Source organism: Lycium barbarum, chromosome 8 (genome assembly GCF_019175385.1).
Source record: "Lycium barbarum isolate Lr01 chromosome 8, ASM1917538v2, whole genome shotgun sequence".
Classification (NCBI taxonomy): Eukaryota; Viridiplantae; Streptophyta; class Magnoliopsida; order Solanales; family Solanaceae; genus Lycium; species Lycium barbarum.
The window spans coordinates 132,214,629-132,242,059 of NC_083344.1; the positions used below are offsets into that span (position 1 = coordinate 132,214,629).

At 34.0% G+C, this 27,431-nt stretch overlaps 2 protein-coding genes across 3 annotated transcripts; one reads left to right on the forward strand and one right to left on the reverse strand.

Annotated features, from left to right (window-relative positions):
* The first annotated feature begins 2,559 nt into the window (after nucleotides 1-2,559).
* On the forward strand, nucleotides 2,560-9,574 carry LOC132607548 (glutamate dehydrogenase). Of its 2 annotated transcripts, none has more exons than XM_060321565.1 (10): nucleotides 2,560-2,578; nucleotides 5,207-5,335; nucleotides 5,912-6,025; nucleotides 6,396-6,617; nucleotides 6,732-6,806; nucleotides 7,231-7,347; nucleotides 7,854-8,104; nucleotides 8,217-8,292; nucleotides 8,604-8,690; nucleotides 9,092-9,574. In XM_060321565.1, exons 2-10 carry the CDS (start codon nucleotides 5,228-5,230, stop codon nucleotides 9,275-9,277), a joined length of 1,236 nt encoding a protein of 411 aa, XP_060177548.1. In that variant the 5' UTR covers nucleotides 2,560-2,578; nucleotides 5,207-5,227; the 3' UTR covers nucleotides 9,278-9,574. The 2 variants fall into 2 exon arrangements, with proteins under 2 accessions (XP_060177548.1, XP_060177547.1); XM_060321564.1 differs by lacking the exon at nucleotides 2,560-2,578 and adding an exon at nucleotides 4,775-4,920.
* A 2,320-nt stretch (nucleotides 9,575-11,894) lies between these two features.
* Nucleotides 11,895-14,830, reverse strand: LOC132607549 (putative H/ACA ribonucleoprotein complex subunit 1-like protein 1). Its single transcript, XM_060321566.1, has 4 exons — nucleotides 14,579-14,830; nucleotides 13,627-13,775; nucleotides 12,526-12,641; nucleotides 11,895-12,266 (listed from the first exon to the last, which is right to left on the reverse strand). Exons 1-4 carry the CDS (start codon nucleotides 14,718-14,720, stop codon nucleotides 12,083-12,085), a joined length of 591 nt encoding a protein of 196 aa, XP_060177549.1. The 5' UTR covers nucleotides 14,721-14,830; the 3' UTR covers nucleotides 11,895-12,082.
* Between the last annotated feature and the right edge of the window lie 12,601 nt (nucleotides 14,831-27,431).

The following is a 27,431-nucleotide window of genomic DNA, read 5'->3' on the forward strand; positions in this document are numbered from 1 at the left end:
CTTCACTTCATCGCACTAAAATTATTAAATTATTTTTGTTATAATTTTTTGGTAACAAAAAAATAGTTTAAATTTGGTGTAATAAAATAGAAGTTAAGTGATGATCCTTGAGATTCTTTCCCACTTTCTTCTCATTAGTGAGGGTTGGTAGCTTTGCTTTCATCACGTGAAACGATGAAGGGTGTTTCAATTTTTATCTTTTATTGGTATCAACTTTATGACCTTCAACAAGAAATAAATAGAAAATCACTCTCCAATTAGTAGAACCATATTCAGTTCAAGGGGCATTTCTTCATTATTGGTGTAATATGTGACCTTTGTGGTTATGAACGGTGTGTGTTTAGAAAGCAATGTCACGTACTATAAGTGCACAAAAATACACAAGTCAAACTATTCGTTTATTATTTATTTCCAAGATGGGAGATTTCGTTTCCTTTTCTGATAAATTTTATGTTTTTCCTTATCGAATAAGGGCTTCCCTTATTTTCCATAGTCTTATAGTCTGTTTGGCCAAGCTTATTTTTCCTCAAAAGTACTTGTTTTTTTCAATAATACTTATTTTTTTAAAAGTGAGGTGTTTGGCGCAGCTTTTGGGAGAAAATAAGTACTTCTGGGGAGCAGCAGCAGCAGTTTTTCAGAAGCTAAAAAAAATAGTTTTTGCCCAAAAACACTTTTTAAAAGCTTGGCCAAACAGTAATTGTTGCTCAAAAGTGCTTTTGAAATTAATTGGCCAAACACAAATTGTTTTTGGTCAAAAGTATTTTTTTGAAAAGCACATTTGAAAAAAAAAACACCTTTCAAAATAAGCTGATTTTAGAAGCTTAGTCAAATGGGCTATTAGTTTAGTTATTTTCCTTGTCTTTAGTCAAGAATGGGGACTTGATTTTTTTTTCCCAACTTCATTTAATAGCTATAAATTATTGGTAGACTCATTTTTGAAAGCCAATTTTATGTATTATTATATTGCTGTAAAACACGAGCTCTGGAATTAAATTAGTTTCAAGGTTGAGTTCTTGACGGTAAGTTCTTCGTCTTTTATCTTCGTATCTTTAGTTTTTTCCGTTTGTCGTTCTTTTGAGACGATTAATTTTATATATCAATTGTTACCATAAACGTTTAGTTTGAATTTACTATTCTTTCTGTTCTTCAATTTATTTTGGCATTTCTATCTTACTAGCTTTATTAATAATCAGTTTATTATTTAGTATTCCGCCAACGTCCGTGTATAAGGAATCATATCAGAATTTGATCACATCCATTGTCCTTTTTGTTATATTACATAAATTTACATAGCTATATAAAGTTTAACATATTATAAAAGAAGAACAACGAATATTACCATACTATTCTGCACTCAATTATTAAGACATGAAGGAAACTTCTATATGAACAAAGTAGCTAACATAGTGCAAAAAGTGTAATATGGGAATTGGATCGGATTCACGTAGTTGCTATGTTATTCGTGAGAAGGATATTTGGTTACACGTTTGATAGGGATATTATTCTTTTATTTTTCTCTCTTTATGAAACAGTTTTTTGGAATTAATGGAGTATGATGATGAAACCGTAGATTCTCCAATGACTAATTTAGTACTGGAGATGCTGATGTTTATTGGTTTATGTAAAGAAGTATCAATACGTCACATAAAACACGAGCACATATTCATATTCATGTGAATTTAAGTTATATAAACTAATAATTAAGACGGAGTTAGTATTTGAAGTTTTTGAGTTCTGAATTTGTCACCAAACCTATAGCTCATTTACTTAATTCATTATTAAATATTTATACATATTTAACAGGCTTCCTAATATAAATATATAGGGTAAGCCAAATTGAGTTTGGTAGCTAGTATTGTATATAGCTCCGTATTGTTTGATTAGTCAATTTTTAAGATGGGGAGTTTCTTCTGTCAATCTTAGGCATAATACTAATCGATGTTTGTCCTGATCGAAAAAACTTAGAAAAGGTTGTCAGCTGCATAACCAACTTCTCGTATCAAGAAAATCAGGTATCATATTCCTATAGTTCGAGCTCTCTTTTTTTTTTTTTTTTCAATTTATGTGTGTGATATGATTTCCTCGGAATAAAGTAGTCTAGAAGAAAGATAAACCCTGCGCATTGTCCTTTCGCCAATAAGAGGCTCCCAACTCAAACAACAATTAATATTTACCTGATCATAACGTAAAGATATTTTTCAGTTATTAGTGTAGTTTAACTTGATAGTAAGTTAATAACCAGAGTATTATTTTTATCAAGTTACTAGTTAATGTTTATCATAATTACTCTATAAGTAACATAATTATGTACATATTATAAATAAGAACAAGATATATACAAATCACAAGTGAAGATAGAAGCCGAAAGGACAATGGGTGATAATTCCACTTACTACACTTTGCATTATACGAGTATAAATCCCAAAGCTTTGATTTATAATGTGAAGGGACGCTATTGAATCTGATTCTATGCTTCTCTTTTTCATGTTATAAATTGATAAAGTTGGAACTTAAAACATAAGGAGTAATTATAATATCTAGTGCATTATTCTGTTGGCTTCACTTCTTCTGTCTAGAGGTACAACTCTAGGTTGTCTTAGAATTTTCTTCAAATTGGTTATGAAACTTGTTTGCATGATTTGATAGTTCATAAACCTGTTTTTCTACTTTCCAATGATATATATGTGATGCTTAATTCCTTTATGTTGTGCTTTCTAATATTTTAATTCTAACGATTAGAGTCACTAGTAGTTCTCAATATAGAAATCATGACACTTTTGCATGTCCCATGTTAGGAAAAAATGAGCCCATAATGATGTTTCATACACTAACAATTTAAAAGATATTTTAGATTATTTAAAAGATAATCATGCACAATAATAACATCACCAACATATCCATTATATTTTCGCTGAAAAGGATAACTATACACAACTATCCATAGTGGAATTGATAACTTGAAAAGTAAAGCATGTTACATGCTAAAATAGGTTTAAATGCATAGATGGTAGAAAAAAATATTTTACACTATCAATATATATAACATAAATTCATGTATAATAAATTTATAAGAAAAGGGGGAAAAAAAGTCACATTCCAAAAACCCTCATATTAAAAGGGATATATACTACCTTTTTCTATCTACTCATCAAATTCTTTACTTGTAGCTTTACCCTTTAATAAATGTAGTTTAAATTAAAGTTACAATGACTATGGTCTCTCCATTGACCCCTAATCATATTAGTCCAGAAGTTTGAAAATGGCTTCTCTTTTATTTTGGGGTCAGATTTAGCTTCCAGTTGCACCCAAAAATTGGGGTAGACCCAATTGGTGGGGGCTTAATCCAGGAAAGGCAAATCAGAATGAGGTCTTGTGTGTAATTTTTCTTATTCCCCTCAAATTAAATTTACTTAAGATAACACGTAACTTTACCTATTTACAACAAATTGTAGTCTGTTCGGCCAAGATTTTAAAAATAGCTTATTTTTTTTTTTTTTTTTTAAAAGAGTATTTTTGGCTAAAAATAATTTATGTTTGGCCAATTAATTTAAAAAGTACTTTTGAGCAGCAATTAGTGTTTGGCCAAACTTTTAAAAAGTATTTTTCTCAAAAGTACTTTTTAAAGTACTTTTAGGCAAAAACTATCTTTTTTAGCTTCTGAAAAACTGCTTCTGCTACTCCCCAAAAGTATTTATTTTCTCTCAAAAGCTTGGTCAAACACCTCACTTTTTTAAAAATAAGCACTTATTGAAAAAATAAGTATTTTGAGGAAAAAATAAGCTTGGCCAAACAAACTATTAATATAATAACCCAATAATTAGTTAGATTTATCACTCAGACAACAAAAGTTTGAGTTGAATATCGATTAGTTTTTTTTTTTTTTTCCTTCTTTCGGGTGGGTGGTGAGAATAACTCTTCTAACATGAATAATCATAGACTGAAAATAGTTGTCATCTTTCTCCATAGTAGTCATCTAACATGAAAGGAAAGACCACTCAAAAAAGTGGAACTAAAAAAAAATAGCATCAAGCACAACTTCTATATCGCTAAGGAGTTGGTAGTTAGGTAGAGTTATGCGGTATTAGTAATAAATTATTTTATATAGAAATTAGTTATGTGTGATTTAGTTATTCATGTATTTGTTATTCTATTTTTTATCCTGTATAAAATAATACATAAATTCTCTCAAAACTTATATATGTATTGGTTAAGCGGGTTTCTAAATTACAAACTAAATACTATATTAGTTGTGCTGAATTTTATACATCATTAAAAAAATTTTTTTAAAAAAATGCTACCAAACACGCTATAACTTACGCAATATTTGATACATAAATAACTTTCATCCTGAAATTCCTTTTTCGTCTATCAACATAATAATAATCTGTCGACCCCTAAAATTCCTTTTTCGTATGTAAACATAATAATAATCTGTTATAGCCTATAGCAAGCAAAATTGAACGTATGACTTATAAAACAAATTACATTGTCAATCGATATAATTTATATACTATCGATGTATATAATTTAAATCTTTAAACGATAAAGTTTAAGTTCTGTGTACTGATTTATTTGCATGATCGAGTCCTGTAATAAAGAAATACCCTCATTGCAGAAAAAACGAAAAAGACAGGAAAGTGCAAATGGAAGAGGAGTCATTAGTCAATGTGCATGTTGCATGACTTTACTATTTTTTAATTATGACTTGACGGTGGTTAGTTACTGGCTAGATAAACATGCTATGACAATTTGTTACTATATAAATAGCTGACCTCAAATATCAATCAACCTACCAAATTTACTCTTAAAACGATACTATAAAGTTGCCTATATATGTTCTTGAAATATTAATATTCTCTATGCTCATTATACTTGCTTGATCAATTTGCTGCAGCCTCTCTTTCTTGACTTTTTTTTTTGGTAAGAGAAAATTGTTCCAGCTCTGTATATACTGGATAATTAATGGATAAGATTAATTGATTAAGACGTGTTGATGACACAATTGTTTGAAAATTCAACTGTCAGTATTTTCCACATGGAAAATTTAAAAAAAGTAATTATTATAAATGTCATCTGAGATCTTATTTGAAACCCAATTATAAATACTTCTTGATTCACCTTTTTTTCTTGTTAAAAATCTGAATTTTGATTGATTGTGATATATTTTTTTTCTTGAATTTTCTATTTTTGGATATTGAATTTTTAGGTACCCTTTTTTTGAGAAATCATGAATGCTTTAGCAGCAACAAATAGAAATTTTAAGCTGGCAGCTAGGCTTCTTGGTTTAGACTCAAAGCTGGAAAAAAGTCTGCTAATTCCCTTCAGAGAAATTAAGGTAAATTTATTTTCTTTTGCTGAATTCATCCAAAAAAAAAAAAAGATGATCTTTTTGGGTGCAAAAAGGGGTTCTTTTCTCTGTATTTTTGTTGCCAAATGGGGTTATTTTTATTTTTATTTTCTGTTTTTTGGGTGTAAAAAGGGGTTCTTGAAATAGAAGATGAACCAGTTTTTCTTATTTTTTTTTTCCTGTTGATTTGGGTGCTAGGATCTTGAAATTAGTTTAAAGATTGTGTTTTTACTAGTTATGCTACATGGGGTTTCAATCTTTGATGCAAACTTGAGATTTTTGGGTCAATTTGGGAATTAAACAGAGTTTTGTTCTAGCTTTCAATGTGGTAGGAATCTTCAAAAATGTTGCTGCACCCGTGTGGATCCTCCAAATATTCGGTACTTTTGGAGGATTCGACAGGCACCTATTGACATTTTTGAAGAGTCCGAGCAACATAGCTGGTTAGCATACTGAGTTTGACTTAAACTTTTGAGAGTTCATAGTATTGTGCTTACCATACTGATTTTGTGTATTTTTGTCGGTTTAATTAAAGAAAATGGACTGATTTGTGCAAATTTATAGGTGGAATGTACTCTACCGAAGGATGATGGCACGTTGGTATCTTTTGTCGGATTCAGGGTACAACACGACAATGCTCGAGGGCCTATGAAAGGCGGAATCAGATACCATCCTGAGGTTGGTTTTATTCTCAATGGTAGATTATTGCTCAGTTAATGCTTATCATAAAGACAAATAGTATTTAGATAATTATTTTGCAAGACTGAATAACTTTCTATTCAATATCATGTTTATGATGTTATCCATTTATCGACTTTGTCTCTCGGGTCCTTCAAAAAAAATTCAGTTAAAATACCTGAAGTAGCAAAGCCTTGGGTAAAAATAGCACTTGGGCCAGTTATTTTACTTAAAATTAAAACATTTTATGCCGCCACGTGTGTCAGATCTTCCAAAAGTTACTCTTATAACAACATTTTCAAAGGATCCGAGCAACATAGTTGATTGATATAGCATGTGTTTTATGGTCATTTATTGGTGTTTAATGTAGGTTGATCCCGATGAGGTAAATGCATTAGCACAGCTAATGACATGGAAGACGGCAGTTGCCAATATACCATATGGTGGGGCAAAAGGGGGCATAGGATGTAGTCCTAGTGACCTGAGTATCTCTGAGTTAGAACGACTTACTCGAGTATTTACTCAAAAAATACATGACCTGATTGGAATTCACACCGATGTTCCTGCACCGGATATGGGAACAAATTCACAGGTACGTGAAAATTATAACGTGGGCTTGAGATGTCATTTACATCTAATGCTTGGCCATCTTACTGAAATCTTACTGAAATTTATCTAACTGGACTGCTAAAATTGCTTTATGCAGACAATGGCATGGATTCTAGACGAGTACTCAAAATTTCATGGTTATTCACCTGCAGTGGTGACTGGAAAACCTATTGTAAGTATGCCTAAAAAAATAGAGTTTGTATTTCCAATTCATGTGTTTCTACGATCTGCAGTCAGACCTCTCTATAACAGTCATCCTCCATAACAACATTTCACTATAACAACCATGTTTTCTGTGAAACCGATCTTTCATGTTATGTTATATTTTTGTGAATAGCATTTCGGTATAGCAGCCAAAAAATTTCCGAACAAACAACACTGTTATTGAGAGGTTTGATAGTATAAATCATTTTACATTATCCAATTGGTGTTGAATGTTCACTTGGTGAACCCGACTGCTAATTTTTGCGTTCATCACATCTATTGGTCCTAGTTTAGATATACACAAGCTTTGTAGCGGAAATGACTTGATTATCTGTTTTCGGATAATTATCTGTTAATTGAGCTTAAGAGAGGATTATAATAATTTATGACAGGATCTTGGTGGATCACTAGGCAGAGATGCAGCTACCGGAAGGGGTGCTCTCTTTGCTGCAGAAGCCCTGCTTAATGAGCATGGCAAGAGTATTGCTGGGCAACGTTTTGTTATACAGGTTAGGACAGTCAAAATGTACACTTTTCTTCTACGATGATTATATATCCAAGCATGGATAAAGTCCATCATGAAAACACAGTTTGTGTCCTTTTGGGTAATAACATTTTTTGTCCCTCAGTTATAGGTAATTCTAATTTAGTCCTTGCCATATTTGACGAAGTACATTTAACCTTCAATTACTTGAAATATGCTCTTTTGATCTCTTTGCTTATGAATATTCACAAATTCTCAGAACTATTACTCGTTCTACCGTTTAATTACTCATGTGTTATGTTAAACTTGTATTAATTATTACTTCATAATGAGGGTATTATACTTCTAGAAATAGTCCAAAATATAACTTATTTCCTATGTAAATGGACCAAAAACAAACACTGTAATTACTTTAAGGTTAAATGTGTTGAGTCGTATATCCCAAGGGTCAAAATTATAATTTTCTTATAACGGAGGGACCAAAGATGTTATTCTCCCTTCTTTTTTTGATAATGGTTTTATTCATCTCAGGGATTCGGGAATGTTGGTTCTTGGGCTGCAAAACTCATCGATGAGCAAGGTGGGAAAGTTGTTGCAGTAAGTGATATAACAGGTGCTATAAAGAACGAGAATGGAATCGACATAGCAAGTTTATTCAAACATGTGAAGGAAAATCGTGGAGTTAAAGGTTTCCATGGTGCAAATTCAATTGAGGCAAACTCAATACTTGTAGAAGACTGTGATGTTCTTATTCCAGCTGCCCTTGGTGGAGTAATCAACAAGTATGTTCATGATTTAGCATAGATTTCCTAGATCATGATTTTGCATAGAATTACTAGTTATTATGAAGCCTTTCTTGTCGTATTTGTGATACCTTTGAACTTCTCTTTGAAGGGATAATGCAAATGAAATTAAAGCCAAATATATTATTGAAGCAGCTAACCATCCAACTGATCCAGAAGCTGATGAGGTCAGTGCAATAACTCCTTCCTTTTTCTTTTTTCACAATCACTACTAAAAAAACTGGAATTAGCAACGGATAAATTTTGTAGCTAAACAGCAAAATTCGTCGCTAATCCTATGTAGCGATGGATTAACACAAATGATCATGGATTAGTGACGAAGTTCGTAGCTAACTCCAGTTTTTTCGTAGTGAAATCATTTAGAACGGGGAAGTAAAGAAAAATTTAAAAACGACATATAAGTTAGTGCAATAATTACAGATCATCTTTGAGACGGCAAGAAAACTGCAGCATCTTTATTAATTCTAATTTTCTGCAGATTTTGTCAAAGAAAGGAGTTATCATTCTACCAGATATATATGCAAACTCGGGTGGTGTCACTGTGAGTTATTTTGAGTGGGTCCAGGTATGATACCTCTGCATGTTTTTTACTCTCTCGATTTGTTTGTGTTACTTTTATTTTTAATATGCTTCAAAAAGAATGCCTCTTTCCCAATTTGGCAACTCTTTTCATTCCAACAGCACGCATGACATGTTTAAAACCACAAGATTAGAGGATATTTTGGTACATTATACATACATTTAGTTTAAGACCACAAGATTCAAAAGTCTTTTTTTTACTTTTTTAAACTCCGTGCCCAGTCAAACTAGACAAACAAATTGAAACAAAGGGAGTAATACTTTACCACAAAGCTTCGTTCTTGTTCGCTGTTTTCTCTGTTGTGCACCAAAAGGTCATGTTAAACTTCCAAGACCTCTTTTTTATTCAGTTGGCTTATCAACTTTTTTGATGATTTGTAATGCTAGAACATCCAAGGCTTTATGTGGGATGAGCAGAAAGTGAATGATGAGCTGAAGACATATATGACGAGAGGTTTCAAAGATGTCAAGGAAATGTGCAAAACTCACAACTGTGATCTCCGAATGGGCGCCTTCACCTTAGGCGTTAACCGTGTAGCTAGAGCAACCGTTCTTCGGGGATGGGAGGCTTGAGAATGAGACGCGTGGCGACTTGGTTTTTTTCGAATAAAAATGTAAAAGCATGGAGTCTACTCAGTTCTCCATATTATTAATTTCTGCACTCAGTATAATGTGGCAGAAGCTTTATCCATTTGATGTTCTGGCTTGGACCTCTATTTTCGTTTTTTGAGGTTTTTTTTTTTCCCCCTTTTAAATCTTGTGAACTGAAAGTTCTGCCAAAGGACAGAGTAGCTTCTAAACAGTACTCTTAATACAAAGCACTGAAAGAGGCACTTTGCTTAATCTAATCTTTCATATTCTTCAGTTAAACTAGTTTTCTCGTGTACTTGTCAGTTGTCACTTGATCTGTCCTTTTTGCTCTCTGAACATTATTGTGTCTGCATTTTGTGTTGGTTGGTTTTGGGTCATGGACACTGGTCATATGTAATAATACAATGAAAGACTCATCAGTACTTGGTCATTCCAAGGCTCTTCCCTCTCTTGATGGCAAATTTTGATTGGAACCGGTTCGAAGAAAGAAGATGTATTGCATGAGATAGGCAACAACAACAAATTCAGTATGATCTCACAATTGGGTCTGGGGAGGGTATGATTAATACTCAGCGGCTTGATCAACCAAGCCTCCGCAATTTCAGAATCTTGAATGGCATGTTCTCTCCGGCCGGAATAGATATTTCAATTCCTGCCATTAGTATCATACTTAAGAATTTCTTACCTCATACGGCTGGTCATCCTTATATGTTCAATCATACCCTTTATCTGATTGTGGGCACAAATTACCCTCATTGATACCCATTTGGCTCATCCAGATAGTTCAATTCCTTCCGAATTTTATTTGAGAATTTCTTGCCTCGTGGTTCAACAGTCAATGTTTTTGGTGACCCATTTTGATCGTTCACTGACCTTACCCCCACAAAAAGTGGGAAAGAGGTTTCCATTAGACTTCCGGCTCGGGAAAGTGTTTCCAAAACAGGTTTGAAAGAAAATAAAAATATATAATCAGCAAAATAATAAGATAAACGAAGTAACATGTAGTAATAAAAATTGGAGAGTAAGATATTACGAGAGGACTAATAACACTACTGATAAGGAGAAAGGGAGATTAGCTCCCTACCTCTTCCCCATAAAAGCGACAACACTCGACTACCAATTACCTTTCTACCCCAATCCTCGATCTTCATAAATCATACCTTCCTATATAGGGGCATGTCCTCGGTAAGTTGTAGATGTGCTATATCCTGTCTAATCACCTCCTCCAATCTTCTTCAGCCTGCCTTTACTTCTTCGAAAACCTACTACAGTTAATCTCTCACACCTCCTAACTGGTGCATCCGTACACCTCCTCTTCACATGTTCAAACCACCTCAATCTTACTTCCTCAACTTGTCCGCCACGGAAACCACTCATATCATGTCCTCTATAACTTCGTTTCTAATCATATCTATATTGCATGAGATAGGCGGCTAAATTCCATATACGAATTACTCGATTCGATGATAGTCACCTACAATAATCAATTTATCTACATAATATTTTATCCAATAGCAAATCACTTGACTCGATTATAGTCACCTACATGATCAATCTGCTTATGCAACATTATAGGGAGATGTTTGAGTGTTTCCATGTGTCTTCTAAACAATTCCCAAGTAGCAAAGACAAGTGAATGAAGGTACTTTTTCCACGGTGAACCCATTCCAGCCGAAATGTTTCCCTTTGTCACTATAGACAAAACTTAGCTCTCGTTTGGTCATAGATTTTGAAAGTATATTTTGAAAATTTATTTTCAAATTTTTGTTTGGCTATAAAATTTTGATAGATTTTGAAAACAAATCTTCAAATTCCAAATTCTGGCTCAAACTTATTTTTGGCCAAGATCTATATTTTGGCCTTATAAATTTTTTAAAAACTACCCCAAATTTTTATATTTTATTAAAAAAAAAAAAAAAAAAAACCCCATCTATTTATGACCAAACTAATTATATCTACCATGTTTCCACAATTAAAGGAGTCTCTTCTATAAAGTGAATGAGTTAAGCAGTTAGAAGAAGAAAACTTAGGGAAAATTGCTCTGCCAACTGCAAAATTCCACTGCGAAGATAAAAAATAAATCTTTATATTGTAATTTGAATTATAGTAGCTAGTAAATGCGTTATTAGCAATTGTTATAAAATATCATGTTCTGCATAATTTGGGATTACCGAATATGTATATTTTGTATAATTGGCATTCTTGATAGTTTTTAAACTTATGAGTATACGCAATGTATCATGTTTTGTAAAACACATTTTCAAACTTAAGAACTTCACCCAAATCAAGTTTTTCAAACTTTTTTTTGGATTCTACGGCCAAACGCTAGCTTACTGCACCGTAAAATCCTAGTTTTCAAAATCCTTGACCACTCTTTAGCTGGGGACTGATAGGTTCTTGAAACAGAGCTTCAAAATATATATGTCCTGACCCCCAACAATTTATATAGAAAAGAGAAATAGAAATGAATTTCCACCAAGACAATTACTTTCAGTCAATCACTCCATCAGACCAAACAACAAAATGCATATACAAACCAATGCCAACTTCACTCAACAAGGGGCCTTGATAACCAAGACCAACTGGCCATTGCCTATAATTAGAGTAATAGTAGGCATTTAAATCACGATGTAGTTAACCATGAAGGGTAACAAATGGACAAAACAACGTTAAATCGAAAAAAGATGGAAGATAAAGGAACTATGATAGCATTCTCCCAATGGAGTTCACAGCTTTCAGAATTACAAAAACTAAAATAGAGAGATCAAAAGTACATTATATTTCTTTTTAAAATCTCCCTCTACCACCCCTAAAACCGCCTCCGCGACCGCCTCGAGGCGGACCTCTACCCCCACGAAAACCACCACCGCCTCCACGTCCACCCCGAAAACCCCCACCACCTCCACGTCCGCCACGAAAACCGCCTCTTCCTCCACCTCGTCCACCGCCTCTAGAAGCTTGTTGAGATCCCCTGCAACAGAACACAAAATTGTTTAGCATTTGCTCAAACTTCAAAAAGCAGAGAAAACATCGAAGTGCAGACTTCATACACTTTAACAATACTGCAAAGTTGTTTATTAGGATTTCAATGAATGGTTTGTTATATTCTCATCTCACACACTTTTCGTTTATAAGTTATTCTTGAACATAAACCATTGCCATTGTTACTCAATATAAGTACAAGAATATCTAGATGAACGAAAGCGTGAAGTAGAGCAAATTAAACATACTTGGGCTGTGGAAGAAATCTGGCTAGAGGCAAAAGCTTAGCTGGGTCAATGTAGAACTTATCTCCAGCTGAATATGCAGTTGCTATTATTCCCTCCATCATCTTAATCGAAAAAAGCTGCACAAATCATACCCAAATATCATCATTATCAGCATTTAGAAACAACAAATTTTGAAACCAGCGGAAGTAAGAAGGTAACACCGGAAAAGGGATTACGTAAGGACACACCAATGGGACCAAAATTCTCCAACTTTTCTTATCTAGGTGCTGCCGCAAAATGGAGCATTAAACATGATTCTATTGCACATGTTAGACACACATTAAGGCCACCACTAAGCCGGCAAACTAGTTAAGGCTCGCTATTGAGCTAAAGAGTAAAAAATTCCCTTCTTTTTCGACAAGAGTGACATTTCCATGTTTCCTCTTGAAGAATTATTTTTTTATAAAGAAAAAAGAAATGGAAGCAAATGTGAGACCTTTCTATGGAAGCAATCAATGGAAAACAATTGTAGAGATGAAGAAAGGACTCAAAATCAGTCTATGCCCGCAACGGAACTAGAGCGCCGTTGTTTATAAGCTCGCTCTGTTCTCTCAAAGGCAATTATTTGTTCCATATCAATTATATGACACTATTTTCAAATGTTTGGAAACATTTACCATTTCCATGTTTCCTCTTGAAGCATTATTTTTTTACAAGGAAAAAAGAAATAGAAGCAAATGTGAGACCTCTCTAAGGAAGCAATCAATGGAAAACAATTGCACAGATGAAGAAAGGACTCAAAATCAGTACATGCCCGCAACGGAACTAGAGCGCCATTGTTTAATAAGCTCGCTCTGTTCTTCTCAAAGGCAATTATTTGCTCCATCTCAATTATATGACACGTTATATTTTCGAATGTTTGGAAACGTTTACCGTTCCATTTCTATACAATTGCACAACTTTCAAAGATTTCAAATTCATTAAAGATTCAATTTTTTATTCGAAATATTACTACAACAGAATAGTAAAGCTAACATCTTTACCGAAAAAAGAAGATATAAAAGCTAAACATAGCATCAGTAAATAGTAAGCAAAATAGCAATGGGAAACAAGATTACTTACAGATTCATTAATAGGACCAAATATTTCATCAACCTTTCCAATCTGGGTCTTGTTCTGAAGGTAAATAGGCGCGTTAAAGTAAGGGATTTTTTCATTTGTGAGCTTTGTCACTGCATCTCCTTCACATGCGTGCACAAAAGAAGACACCTCTGCAAAATATTACCAATCAAAAATCACATCTTCACGCTACATTACACATAGCTTATAAACACACACACACACACAAAAACATACACAGCCAAACTTCTCTATAACAACATTTCAATACTGCCAATCAAAATTACATCTTTACCCATACATTACACACATAAAGCTTATAAACACACACACACACACACATATATACATATACAAAGTCAGACCTCTCTATAACAACATTTCAATATTACCAATCAAAATCACATCTTTACACATATATAGCTTATAAACACACACACACATACATATACACATACACCATTGTTATAACAACATACCAATCAAAATCACATCTTTACCCAAACCGTATACATATATAGTTTACACACACAGAGACATATATACACAGAGAGTCAGACCTCTCTATAATAGTCATTCTCTATAACATCCAACTTCTATTTAGAACCAATTTTCATATTATGTTATACAGTCAGACATCTCTATAACAGCCATCCTCTATAAAAGTATTTCACTACAGCAATCAAAAACTATCAAAACAATGCCCTTATATAGAGAGGTGTGACTCTATTATATATATTCTATTTAACAATTTTTTCTTATAGCAGCTAAAAAATATATCCAAACAAACATATTTAACAGTATATATATACATATAGAAAGTGCTAAATGCCTCCACACACACACACACACACACATATATAATATACATACAGCCAAAACTGTCTATAACAACATTTCAACATAACAAGATTTATATATATATATGAAGGGTTATATGTGTGTATTTGCTGACCTACGACTTCAGGAGGGGGACCTTCATCACGAGGAGCAAAGCGACCACCACCACGTCCACCACCGCCGCCTCTAAAACCACGGCCGCCGCCATCTCTGCCGCCTCTAAATCCACCACCACCACGTCCTCTTGGAGGTCTCATTGCTTCTCAACAACACTCTCTCAACTCTGAATGAACACTGAGCGGCCTTCAAGAAATATGGGTTTAGGGTTTTAAGGGTTTTACCACTGAGCTATAAGTAGACAAAACTATTTGCTCTTCCGGTTTTGACCCTACTCATCGTACACTATTTTCTTTCTCTAATTACTTTTTAAATGACTATCAAGTTAGGGCTGTTCTGTTGGAAACAAGTTATCCCCGATAACTTATCCTGTGATTAATTATTTCATTCTTTCATAGAGATAAAATAATATTATAATTCTGGACTTAGTTATATCGCGATTTTATTCCAACCAAACATGAGATAAAATCATCTCATATATAATCCTGGGACTATTTATCTTTATCCCTCGTACCAAATGAGCCCTTAGAGTTATATGCCACACAAGTGAAATATGTTTTGTTTTATTTATATACTCTCTGTATTAATTTATGTGTCCCTTTTAAACTGCATGGACTTTAATCAACACTTTAAGATGTATTTTTTTTCCACCAAATTGATGAGAAAAGTTGCAACTTATAGTACTTTTCATGTAGTTTTCAAATATATATAAATTTTAATCTTAAAGTATTGAGTTAATTTAATTCAATTTAGCTTCAAAGTTTAGTCAAATTGACTCTCGAAACATGGGATAAATCCAATTTAAAGGCTTCACTTTCTCTATTCTTTTTGTTGTTTTTTGGTTTTAAATTATACACTTGATCGCGCTAAAAAATTTTACGTTATTGAGGTGATTTCACATAAGTCACTCGTCCTATTTTTAAGGTATTGTTTCCTATTTGCTATAAAAGAAATGTACATATCATTAGCTTGATAACGTAAAAATTCTTTATGCTATTTTAATTGTACTTAACTCTTTCTTTTCTTTTCTTTCCATTTGTTTATCTAGAAAGAGAAGAGTCCATGTTTTTTACCTTCATATTTGGTACTAAGCTTTGGTTCTTAGTAATAGATATGGACTCAGATGGATAATAGTCATATCCAAAAATGTGATTGAGAATGAAAACCAAAAGGGATGGAGGGTTTTGTTATCAATTTGGGCCTGATTTTGGGTTTCTATCAAGTTGGGCTTCTTACTCGCTTGATGGGCTTTACAGGTGAAGGTACTACTGGACCTGAAATGTGGACATTGCTTAATCTGAAAATCCTCATGGGAACCATTATACATCAGCCTCGTCAATAGACTGGTCCAATTACACATTCAGCCAACTATGGCCCAAAACAAAAATGATAATAGCCCAACTCTAGTACAGCCCAAATATTTTAACACGTTAAGCGATATGTAGTTTCATTTTAATTTTTATTTGATAAGGTTAAATTGTTTGGGTTTTGATATAAAAACTTGCTCAAAGGGATGCAATTGGAACCACTTCCTTAGATAATTACACTGTATAGATAAGTAAAAAAAATATTTACTACTATGTTGAATCACCTTGATTTTTCGTGTCTTTACTTTTTGCTATTTTGATTCCCTTAATGAAATCCCCGCTCTGCCAATGAATATAGGAATAAATTGCTAAATTGATCATGATATGTTGATTTGAACTCACTCTCTATTCAAGTCATTTGACGAATTATTTGGTTTTCATCAACTCAAGGAATAGTTAGCAATCAAATCAATGTAGAAATAAAATGCTAATTTATCATGATATGTTGATTTAAATCAACTCCCTATTCAAGTCATTTGTCAAACTTTGGTTTTCCTTGTCGTCTATTGAAAAAAGATATTAGAGGGCCTAACCTTTCTTAGAAAAAACACCTCATTAATCAAATCTTAACAATTGCATTACATATGCTAATTAATTCTCTAAAATGTTCCTCTGCCTAATTAAGTTTGCTCCTTAGCATGTACTAATTGCAATAATTGATGCAAGACTAGATAAATAAACAAAACATCAAACTTTCACAAGATTAGGAAGAGTGTATTTGAGAAAATGCTATGAATTGAATCTTTGGCAAAATTATTTAAAATGCTATTAATATCTAAATTAGATCTCAGACTAATATAAAAAAAGAAACAAAATTGTATGGTTTGACTATTTAACTTTTTGAAGAAAAACAATAATATGGGGTCCATGTTTTTTGCTGTACAATAATTTCATTTGCTCTCACTAATGAATTGGTACGCATGTGGCAATGAATCCATCATTATTAACTTAATGGGATACTTTAGAAATAACATGAATATTGTTTGATTTTTTTAATATGGGTGCACTTTTTTTTTTTGACATTATTAGTTTGCACTGTTTTTATACATATATATATATATATATATACATATACTATGTTCAAAATACGATTAATATAACATTATAGTTTGTGCTCCGTATCTAAAACTTTATTATATTAGTGTTTTCTACGAATACAAAGTCTGCACTTTTTTTTACATTATTTTTTTTTAATATGGGGTTCACTTTTTTTTTTAATATTGCTTGATTTTGTTAATATGGGGTCCACTTTTTTTTTTTTTATTTTGGAGATTGTGGGTTTCACTTTTTTTTTCCCTTGAGGTTGGAGATGGTAGGTTCCACTTTTTTTTTTTTTTTTTTTTTTTTTTACATATTGGTTGGTGTTTAATATGGGGCCCACACTTTTTTTTTAATGGACGGACGACGAAGCATGCGTTTAATATAGTTAAAATATAATGCGATTAATGGCGAACCGAAACTTTTATTAAGGGAAACAATAATTAAATTTTATAAAGTTATTGTTCCTATTACTAAAAAATCATACGGTAGCTCACTACTTTCTTTAAGTCTCGCCTAACCTCTCTCGTCATTCTTGAGAAAACTAACGTCCCACTGCTATTCAGTCGCTTCACTAGGAGATAGAGTATATGCTAGATACAACCATCATCTCAATTATCTATTACTCGTTGGAAATCTTACGGAAAATAGTTGATCACTAACACTTGTACGGAATTCCTAAAAAGCTTGAGGCATACCAATGGCACTGTTCTTAAGGGTGAATCATTGAGGATTCAACAAGCTCTTCTAGTATAAAACTAAGACCCAGAATCTAAAAAAAATTAATATAAAGAAAATTCAGCATAAGAAGGGAGAGAGAGAGTATTTTATCTATAATATTGATACCTAAGCCTGTCAACCGGTTCAAACCGGACCAGACCGGTAACCGGCCAGTTTCCGATCTAAAAATCAGAACTGGCCACCGGTTTTAAACTGGAAACCGGACATTGTCCAAAACCTCTTTTTTTTTTTATTAAGTTATATGCTTAAATTATACTATATATACCTAAAATATACTAAAAATATACTTATATATATCAATATACTTAGGTTATATAACTTATATTTATATCTGTTTAAGTTATATGTATTATAACTTAAGTTCTTTATAGCTTAAGTTTTTTCTAAGTTTATAAATTCCTATTTTATAAATTAAGTATATTTATATTATAAGTATATTCTTCGTATATTTTAGTTATTTTTCAAATATATAACTTTCTAGTTTTTAATTTAAGTAGATGTATATTATAAGTATATTCTTAGTATATTTTAGGTATATTCCTAACTTAATATAAGTAAAAATATGAACACGAGTAAATAGAAGAAAGCTCAATGAGCCATATATTTTATTCATTCATGAATAACATTTATTTGCAAGTTGTAGTTTTTTTTTTTTTTTAACTTGGAAATAATACATGAGTTGCAAAGAAATATTAGAATAATAAAATCACCGATTGTCAATCATTTGGTTAATTTTCGTCATATCATATTCGGTCATGCAGATATCTTCAGAGTCTTCCATTTGGTCTGCTCCACTTGCTATCAAATCTTCAATCTCTTCCTCTTCGCCTTCCACCACTTCTAAGTTTTGGTTGCATCGCTCCGATCTAATCCAATCGCGAATGCACACTAGTACTTGCAAGCTAAATTCGAATGGTGTTTATGGTCTCCAATTTGTTGTCTTCCTTGGCTAAATGCATTCTCCGAAGCCACGGTTGATATTTGAACCGTAAGGATATCTCGAGTCATTCTTGAAAGTATCGGATGACTCGCCTTATATTTCTTCCACCATGCTAAGACGTCCAAATCATCTAGTTGGTCGATATCCACATTTTGATACATCAAATAAAGGTGATATTCATCAAAGTTTGCATTAGAAAAAGGAGTTGGATGTGAATGTAAAACTTTTAAATGCGACAAACCCGACAAGCCCTTTTTGCTACTTTGAGAAGTAGTAGGCCGTGGAGCAACGGGTGTAGCATTTTCTTTCAAATTAGAATAATGACTAAAAAATTTTCCAAACTAGGCATCAATAGCGAGCTCGGCTTCAGCTAAAGATGGTTCAACTCCCTCTTCAATTTTTAAAAATGTATAAATTTGATTAACCAATGCTCTAGTATAAGACATTTTTAAACAAGGATTTAAAAGAGAACCCAATATAAATAAAGTTGGGATGGGAAAAAAATACGTCTAAAATTTTGTTGTCATATTAAAAATAGCCGCTTGATAACCGAATTTATATTAATACTCTTGTAAAACTCTAGCTATTTCTGCTAAGTAGGCTAAAATTTCGATTACCGTGGGATAGAATTGTTTAGAAAAAGCAAGAGTTGCATTATAAAATTGTGTAAGAGTTCAACACATTCCTTAACATCTTCCCAATCCGTAATATTTAACTAATCATCATTATTAATATTAAAATGGTTGTGAACTTGTTGTATGAGAACCCTATACTCATATGTTTGTTGTAGCATAATGTACGTATAGTTCCACCCAGTCTCAACTTCTACTTGAATTTTCCTAGGTCTAAGAACATTTTCCACACAAGAATTCTTAAAATCTTTCAGTTTTGCCCTATTAGCATTACAAAAAAAAAAAAAAAAAAAAAACGCAACCGCATTTTTAACCTTTTGAATAGAATCTTCAAAACACTCAAGACCATCTTTAACAATTAAGTTTAAAATGTGACAACTATATTTCACATGAAAAATATTTTTTAGCGGAGGGTTTAATTCCCTTTTTAAAAGACCAACCGCCTTTGTATTATTAGAAGCATTATCTAAAGCAATACAAAGTGTTTTTCTATAAATGTTAAAAAATCTCATAATAGTAGACATTGAATCCGCTAAAAATTTTCCATCGCGACGACCTTTCCTTTCATCATATAAAAAAGCTATAATTCTTTTTTTCATAACCCAATTATCATCAACCCAATGACATGTAATAGCAAAAAATCTAACTTGTTAAGACTAAGACCCAAATCGACAGTAAGAGAAACATTACAATTTATAGAATTAAAGACATAGCGCAAATAAAATCTATATTTTTTATACAAATCTATAACATCCGCTCTACCAGTACTTCTAGGAATACCCTCAAATAACGGATTATAACAACGTTGAATATAAGTAACAAACCCCAAATCCGAAGGAAAGGAAAATGGTAAACAATCATAAGCTACCTTTTTAGCTATTTCTACATGCTCTTTTTTCTTGTCATACTTAAAAATTTTACCGGTTCGTGGGTCTATCGTCATTTGAATACCCCCCACATTTGAACCTGATTGCTCTCACCAAACAACCTTATGTTTAGCTTTCATATGACCTGTTAGTGTACCCGTTACACCATCCTTATTAGTTTGTTGCCTAAAAGCAAATACTTGTCCACATATGGTACATCTAGCTGTTTGGCTTTCCTTATTTTTAGTCATAAATTTCCAAATTTTAGCGGTTGGCTTACGAGTACTAGGCGGTTTGTCTTGTGTATGTGATTGTGCAGGACCTGTATCTCCTATGGGATTTTCGGGGGCTTGTGTTTCATCATCATCAATTTCATTAAAAGTGTCGGTATAATGTTGTTGCATTGCCTCATGATCTAAAAGTGGATTATTTCCAGCAACATCAATACCTAAATTAGGTGTTCCATTCACAAATGTTTTCCTCATCAAACCCGCTCCGAACAATACCACTACTACCGGCACCACGTCTAAATCTCTTCGCCATTATTAAATAGAATTAATTTAAATTACACTCAAATAAATCACAAGAAAATAAATTGCAACAAATTAAATTGCTAGAATTAAATAGCGAAAAATAAAGATAGAGTTGGAACGAAGGTACCAAATTGCCGGACTAATGTCACGATCCGACAAGAGGGCCATGACGGGTACCCGGAGCTGACTACCGAGCACCACTCATTAGGCTAATCCTCATACTCAACCTGAACATATATGATCTCCAAAGCAACACATGTCTATATACACAAGCCCTTACGGCTACCAAACTGATACACAAAAGTATAACATAGTCATCATGGCACATCTACTACCCACACGTACGTATCTACGAGCCTCTACTGGAGTACTAAACATAAAGACGGGACAGGACCCCGTCGTGCCCAAATGTATGCACAAAATAATAAATAAACATGGCACCTCCCAAGTAATGGAGTGCTTCTGTAAGCCTGCTGAGTAGCTCCTAGGAATCCGGGGCCCCTCCCTGTCTACCTGTGGGCATGAACACAATGTCCAAAAGAAAAAGGACGTCAGTACGAAATATGTACTGAGTATGCAAGACATGAGTCGTAACATAAGTAAAACTTGAAGGACATCATAAAATAAAAGACCAAATACCTTTTGAGATGTTCATCCTGCTTACTTTACCTTTTCTCAAGAATCGTGGAATGCACATACATATACATATCATAGAACTGTATCTGCTCATACACATTAAACATTATCCGTATTCGGCCACATAGTGGCTCGACAGTATCCGTATGTGGTTGCAAGTTGAAGAATTTTCGTAAAATTTAAAGTTGAATTTGAGAGAAAAGTGGGAAAATTTTGAGAAGAAGTGAAGGAAATGAGGGGTTTTGCCCTCTTTTGTTCTGTTTTGATACCTGGAAAGCGCGTGTCTGCGCGTTCGCGCAGAGTTATTATTATTTTTTATTTTTTATTGTTTACCGCGTTCGCGTCTGTGTGGTGCGCGATCGCGCAGAGATAAATTAGGCACTGTTTTTCCAGACTCCGAAAATAAGCACAGAAACCAGCAGCTACTGATTTGTGACTGTTCTGAAAACCCAACCTGCTCAAAACAATTCCAAAAATTGTGAAATTTTGCAGATTAGTCACAAATCATAAACTAAACAATTCTAAAAAATCAAAGTTCAAAAATGATTTAAAATTTTTTAAAACGATAGGTTGCCTCCCACCAAGCGCTTAAGTTAACGTCGCGGCATGACGGTTACCAACTTTACCGCTTTTCTCGCCATTTGGAAGATATGAATTTGCGCCCCAATTTTGAATCAAGATTATGATGACGCTCATGGGGCGGTGGCAGAAAAACAAAGAGGCCAACTCTCGGATGTCTCATTTTGCACTTTTTGGCCTTTGAGTGAGGAATGTCATTTTGTCTTCTTGGCATAGCAAACTTCAAAATAAAAACGCTTTCTTCTTCGTATCCAAAATTCTCCATTGGCTTGTTTGGTTCAACTTTCATATCATCAACCAAGCAGAATGTTGAAAAATGGTTCGAATGTGGTCCAACGCGCTCAAATTTCAAATTTGCATGAATTTTGACATTCTTACCCATAAATGAACTAGAGTCTTCAAAAACGATTTCATGAACTTTTTTATGCAACTCTAGTATCATTTCTTCAATTTCGGCATCATTCACTATTTTTGGATTTGTTGGTTGGTAATTTATCATTAGCTCTTGAAAATCAATAGTGACCACTTCTTCATTGGAAACCAACTTAAAACTACTATCCATGGCCTTTTGATATTGAGTGTTACATTCCTCAATCTTTGCATTCAATTCGGCCTCCAATTTTTGGATAGCAATTTCAAGTGACTCCATTTCTTGACTTTGCTCAACATGCATTTTTAGATATTCTTGCATCATCCGTGAAAAGCCTTCACGGTGATTTCCATAGGCTTCAAGTTGTTGAGCTTGATTCATTAGCCAATCTTGGCTCAAAATTTCCTCTTTGTCAAGTTTTTCTTCATGGTGAGAATCGTCCAAAACTTGTAAAAATCCTAACATGGTGAAATCCATGTTTTGGATAGTTTCATCATCTCCCTGTTGAACTACTTCCCACCAATTGGCCACAATCTTCCCATATTCTTCATTTCTCGCCATAATGCCATTCAACATTTCCTCAATTTCCTCTTTTCGAGAATTGGAGATTTCTTCTTCATGACTTAGCTCATTTTCTTCAAGTTGAACCGTTTCTTCAATTTCACAACTCTCGTCATGGTCACAAGAATTTTCGGGTTCATCTTGTAAACTTGAAATCTCTTCTTCAACCATTTCATTTTGAGGAGTCGACACTTCCATGACAATTGAGGAATTTGCATCCTCAAATGAATCATTCAGTCTTTTTATGGCTTCTCCATTTTTTAAAATGGATTGTTGGACGAGCTTTCGCTCTTCCTCCATTTTAGCTTCTCGATCTAAGTATGTTTGGAGCATTGCCATAATGCCTTCATGTCCGGCACTTTGTCCTTCATTTGTCATGTTGTTGTCCCTGTCAAACTCAAAAGCATAGCTAGCATTTTCGTTAGAACAACTAGGGGGAGGGGAAGTGGAATAATTGGGACAATCACCCCAATGTCCACCTTGACCACCACATATATTACAAACACTCTCATCATAGGATTGAGACGGTGCACACATCTCTCTCCCGGGAGCATATTCACAATCTTGCCAAAAGTGGGGTCCTCCACAATATGGACATGGGTCATCAAAATATGGATTACAACCATCAAACCCATTTTCATTCCAAGATGCCATTTTTTTTTTTAAATAAAAATAAAACACAGAAAACAACTACACAAATATTTACGGGTTCGGTTCAAAGCAAGTTAGCTTATTTCCTCGATTAGCCAAAATACACCAATTGTTCCCCGGCAACGGCGCCATTTTTTGATAACGTCCAAATCCACCCTATTAATTAGAATGGGCACGGTCGTATGCAAATATAATTTACCCAACTATGAGTCGGGGTCGAATCCCACAGAGAACAATATGTAGGTGATTTAAGCAGATTAGGAATTATCACTAACAATAGCTATGCCCGAACGCATCAATGGTGGTTTTTGATAAGGTTTTTATAAAATTTGAAAATATAAATTCTAATCTAGAAAGCAAATAAATTGATCAATGGCAACAAAAATAGAAGGAGGGAAACTACTTCTCAAGTAACGATCCAATCTATTTCACGAATTGTAAATAATAGCAAGTTTATGTTATTTAGCCTCGGATAATGACTCTAAATTATCTTCTTCCGAAGATTAACTAGACTACCCAATTGAAGATCCCTCAAGCAATTAGGAGCATTAAGAACACCTGAATATGGCTACAAGTGGTATTGCCTATTCCTAGGTCAATTTCCATTAGATGAGGGTTAACGCCCCAAATTCATGTTAATTATTCTAACCCAACTCCGTTCTTCCTCTTCCGAGTTTCAAACAAAGTAAATGGGCGAGTTCAAAGGTTAGCTAATCCATTGAAAACATTCAAGAACAAGAATAATTAAAATAGCAAAAACTTACTTGATTAAGAACAATGCAAATGAATAAATAAGCACAACAAGAGTTTCAATCTTAATTGTCACCAAGAGATTTCCATCAACAAGGATTAAAAAGAAGAGAGAACATTTTTGTAGGAACCCTAGCCTCCAACTTGTGGGAGCTGCCAAAGATGTCTAATATTTTCCCCTAATTTTCTATTTATATGAACTGGAATGGAAGAAATCGTCAAAATCCGAGTTCTGGTCGAAATTTTCGAAAATCCTTCAACGCGATCGCGCCATGTGTCTGCGCGATCGCGTGGATGACGTCAGCTCCCCTGCTCCCTTAATCGCGATCGCGTGTCGAGCCTGCGCGATCGCGTGTCATTAACAACGCGTGTGGGCGCGGTCGCGTTACATTCCAGCGCGAACGCGTGGAGTGTAATTCCCGCGTGGGCGCGATCGCGTGGGTACTCTGCGCGATCGCGTAGAGTATTTTTTCACGGTATTTTCCAGAACTTCCAGTTATTTCCAGTTTTGCAACTTTTTTGCTTGTTTTCCACACTTAGGCTCTAGGGACCTCGTATTACCTGAAACATGACAAAAACTACGTAAAATGACATAGACTTGCTTAAAAACAAATAAAACTTATAGTTAAAAAGCATCGATTGTGGTGTAAAATCACGCCACATCGAACGCGTGGAGTGCAATTCCCGCGTGGGCGCGATCGCGTGGGTACTCTGCGCGATCGCGTAGAGTATTTTTTCCACGGTATTTTCCAAAACTTCCAGTTATTTCCAGTTTTGCAACTTTTTTGCTTGTTTTCCACACTTAGGCTCTAGGGACCTCGTATTACCTGAAACATGACAAAATGACGTAAAATGACATAGACTTGCTTAAAAACAAGTAAAACTTATAGTTAAAAAGCATCGATTGTGGTGTAAAATCACGCCACATCACATACTCAACAATCTTCATCAACCATACATTATTCAAGTCTCCCAATTCCATTTCAATTCATCCATAACCATGGTCATAATACAACCTTACATTAATCCTTATCTAATGTTTCTCCCATATTTTTCATATCATTTATAACATAATTATAATCACAACTTATCAAGAATCATGATTCATATCAACTACTATTCAAACATACCATTGTTTCCACATTTGAACTATGTATTCCACTTTCTTCCTCAATCCAAGCCTTTCAACCATCTAATATTCTTAATAACATGTAATGATCATAAAACTCACCTTAGATTACGTAGGAACAATCTTTGGATGAAGATACTTCACTTGGATAAAACCCAACTTCAATTCTAAAGAGATTCTTGGCTTCTAACAACCTTAATGTGCACCCATATACTTGATTTCCTTTGGTTATTGGTGTTTGATCTTTGATATACCTTGGATTTATGTTGATCTAGTGTGGAGAAGGTTCTAGAAGTGTGGAGAGGATTTTTGGGAGTGTTTGGGGTTTGTTGGTGAAGAAAAATGAAAAAAAAAACAAAGTGGGCCAAATATATGTAACTTGGAACTTTTTCCACCGACAACAACTTACGGTGGACATATGTCTGACTTACGGTCCGTATGTCTAACCGTATGTTGGCCAAAATTCTGCACAACTCTCTGATGTTGTTTTACGCCTCTCAGACATGACATATGGTCCGTATGTCACTTTTACGGTCCGTATGTTGGGTCGTATCTCTACCCAGTCAACAAACTTTCACGAAAAGTACTTTCTTCGATTATCTTAGCCTCAGAACCTTTAGGGTACATGCTTAATGATTGTCAAAAGTCTTTCTTTAACCTGAAAGGGGTATCATAGCCTCTCTGGACTTACATTAATTTGCTTACGACGTAATTGACGCGAAAATTTTCAAGGTGTAACAACTAATTTCCAACAAAGTGAAGGCGGCTAGAATTGCAAATCCACCAAAGCTACTTCGAATTGTTGCAAAATCACCAACTTCACCAACAATATTATAATTGCAAAATTAATAATTGAAACTAGAATAAGACTTTATAATATTTAATTGAGAGAAATTTAAAGTGGCTAATTATTGCAAAGTAACTATAATTGAGAGATTGAGAGAAAGAGAAGAGTGAATTGGTGTGGATTAAAATGGAAATGGAGAGGGGTTTATATTGGGGTGGGGGATGGGTTAAAGTGTTAAAAAAAAGTTTGGGGGGGGCGGGGGGGGGGGGGGGGGGGGGGGGTTGGGGGGGCCAAAAGGGGAGTTTGGAACCGTTTGGCAACGACCATTTTTTCAAATCGACCGTTGGCCAACGGTCCAGCCCAATGTCCCAAAGGCTACATTTTATTTTATTTTTAATTCTGACCTGTTTAACAGGTCCAGTTCCGGTTTACCGGTCCCAAAAAAATCGAAATCAGACTGGTATGTATTAAACGGTTGACCGGAACCGGTAAACCTGTTCCATCGATTCTGATTTTATCGGTCCGGTTATCGGTTTGAACCGGTTAACCAAAACCGGTTGACAGGCTTATTGATACCCCACACAAAAGAGAGGAAATGAAAATATATATAGTAGAAGGTCAAGGACTCATCTTTGATAGCCAAAGAACCGTTCAAAACCAAAATAAATGTTTCTTTAATGATTGTCATCAGTGTTTTAAAAGGCAGTTTCAGATCTCGCGCCGGGGCAGGGCACCGGTAAAACGCCTCGGGGCTCACGTGCGGGGCTTAGTTCTTGTGAGGATTATGCCTCAAGCGCCCAACTGTACGCCCTAAACACACCTAACGCCCAACGCTCGAGGGTTGCCTAACAGTTCTTACACTAATTATATGTTAAATTCTTTAATTAAAATAGTTGACCTTTATAATTCTTTAACAAATGAATGATACATAATTATTTTTCATCTATAAAAATAAGAAGATTGGGTGTAAACTTAAATAACAAGTCGTAGTATTGCATACATTTGAGAGCTTCGTGAGAGTGTATATCACTTTATATTTCTTTTAAAAATACATAACCGAATTGTACATTTTTACTTGTTATTGATCTTTTGTCCTATGTATCAAAATTATCATATTTTATTATTTCGCTATTTGAAAGTAATTTTATTTTTATTCATGAAGGAGTTGCGGTTTAATTATAATACTGAGATAAAATGAATACTATGATAGCAATATTGTGTTAAGAAATTGTGATTTTTTCATTTTTTAAAAGTTAAGATGTTATAATTGA

Bases quoted from the DNA above. Each gene is read 5' to 3' on its own strand.
- LOC132607549 (XM_060321566.1), bottom strand. From the start codon at position 14,720: ATGAGACCTCCAAGAGGACGTGGTGGTGGTGGATTTAGAGGCGGCAGA. The intron at 12,642-13,626 runs GTAAGTAATCTT...TGATTTGTGCAG, and splicing joins TTGGTCCTATTAATGAATCT to CTTTTTTCGATTAAGATGAT. The intron at 12,267-12,525 runs GTATGTTTAATT...GTTCTGTTGCAG, and splicing joins AGATTTCTTCCACAGCCCAA to GGGATCTCAACAAGCTTCTA.
- LOC132607548 (XM_060321565.1), top strand. From the start codon at position 5,228: ATGAATGCTTTAGCAGCAACAAATAGAAATTTTAAGCTGGCAGCTAGG. The intron at 6,026-6,395 runs GTTGGTTTTATT...TGTTTAATGTAG, and splicing joins GAATCAGATACCATCCTGAG to GTTGATCCCGATGAGGTAAA. The intron at 7,348-7,853 runs GTTAGGACAGTC...TATTCATCTCAG, and splicing joins GGCAACGTTTTGTTATACAG to GGATTCGGGAATGTTGGTTC.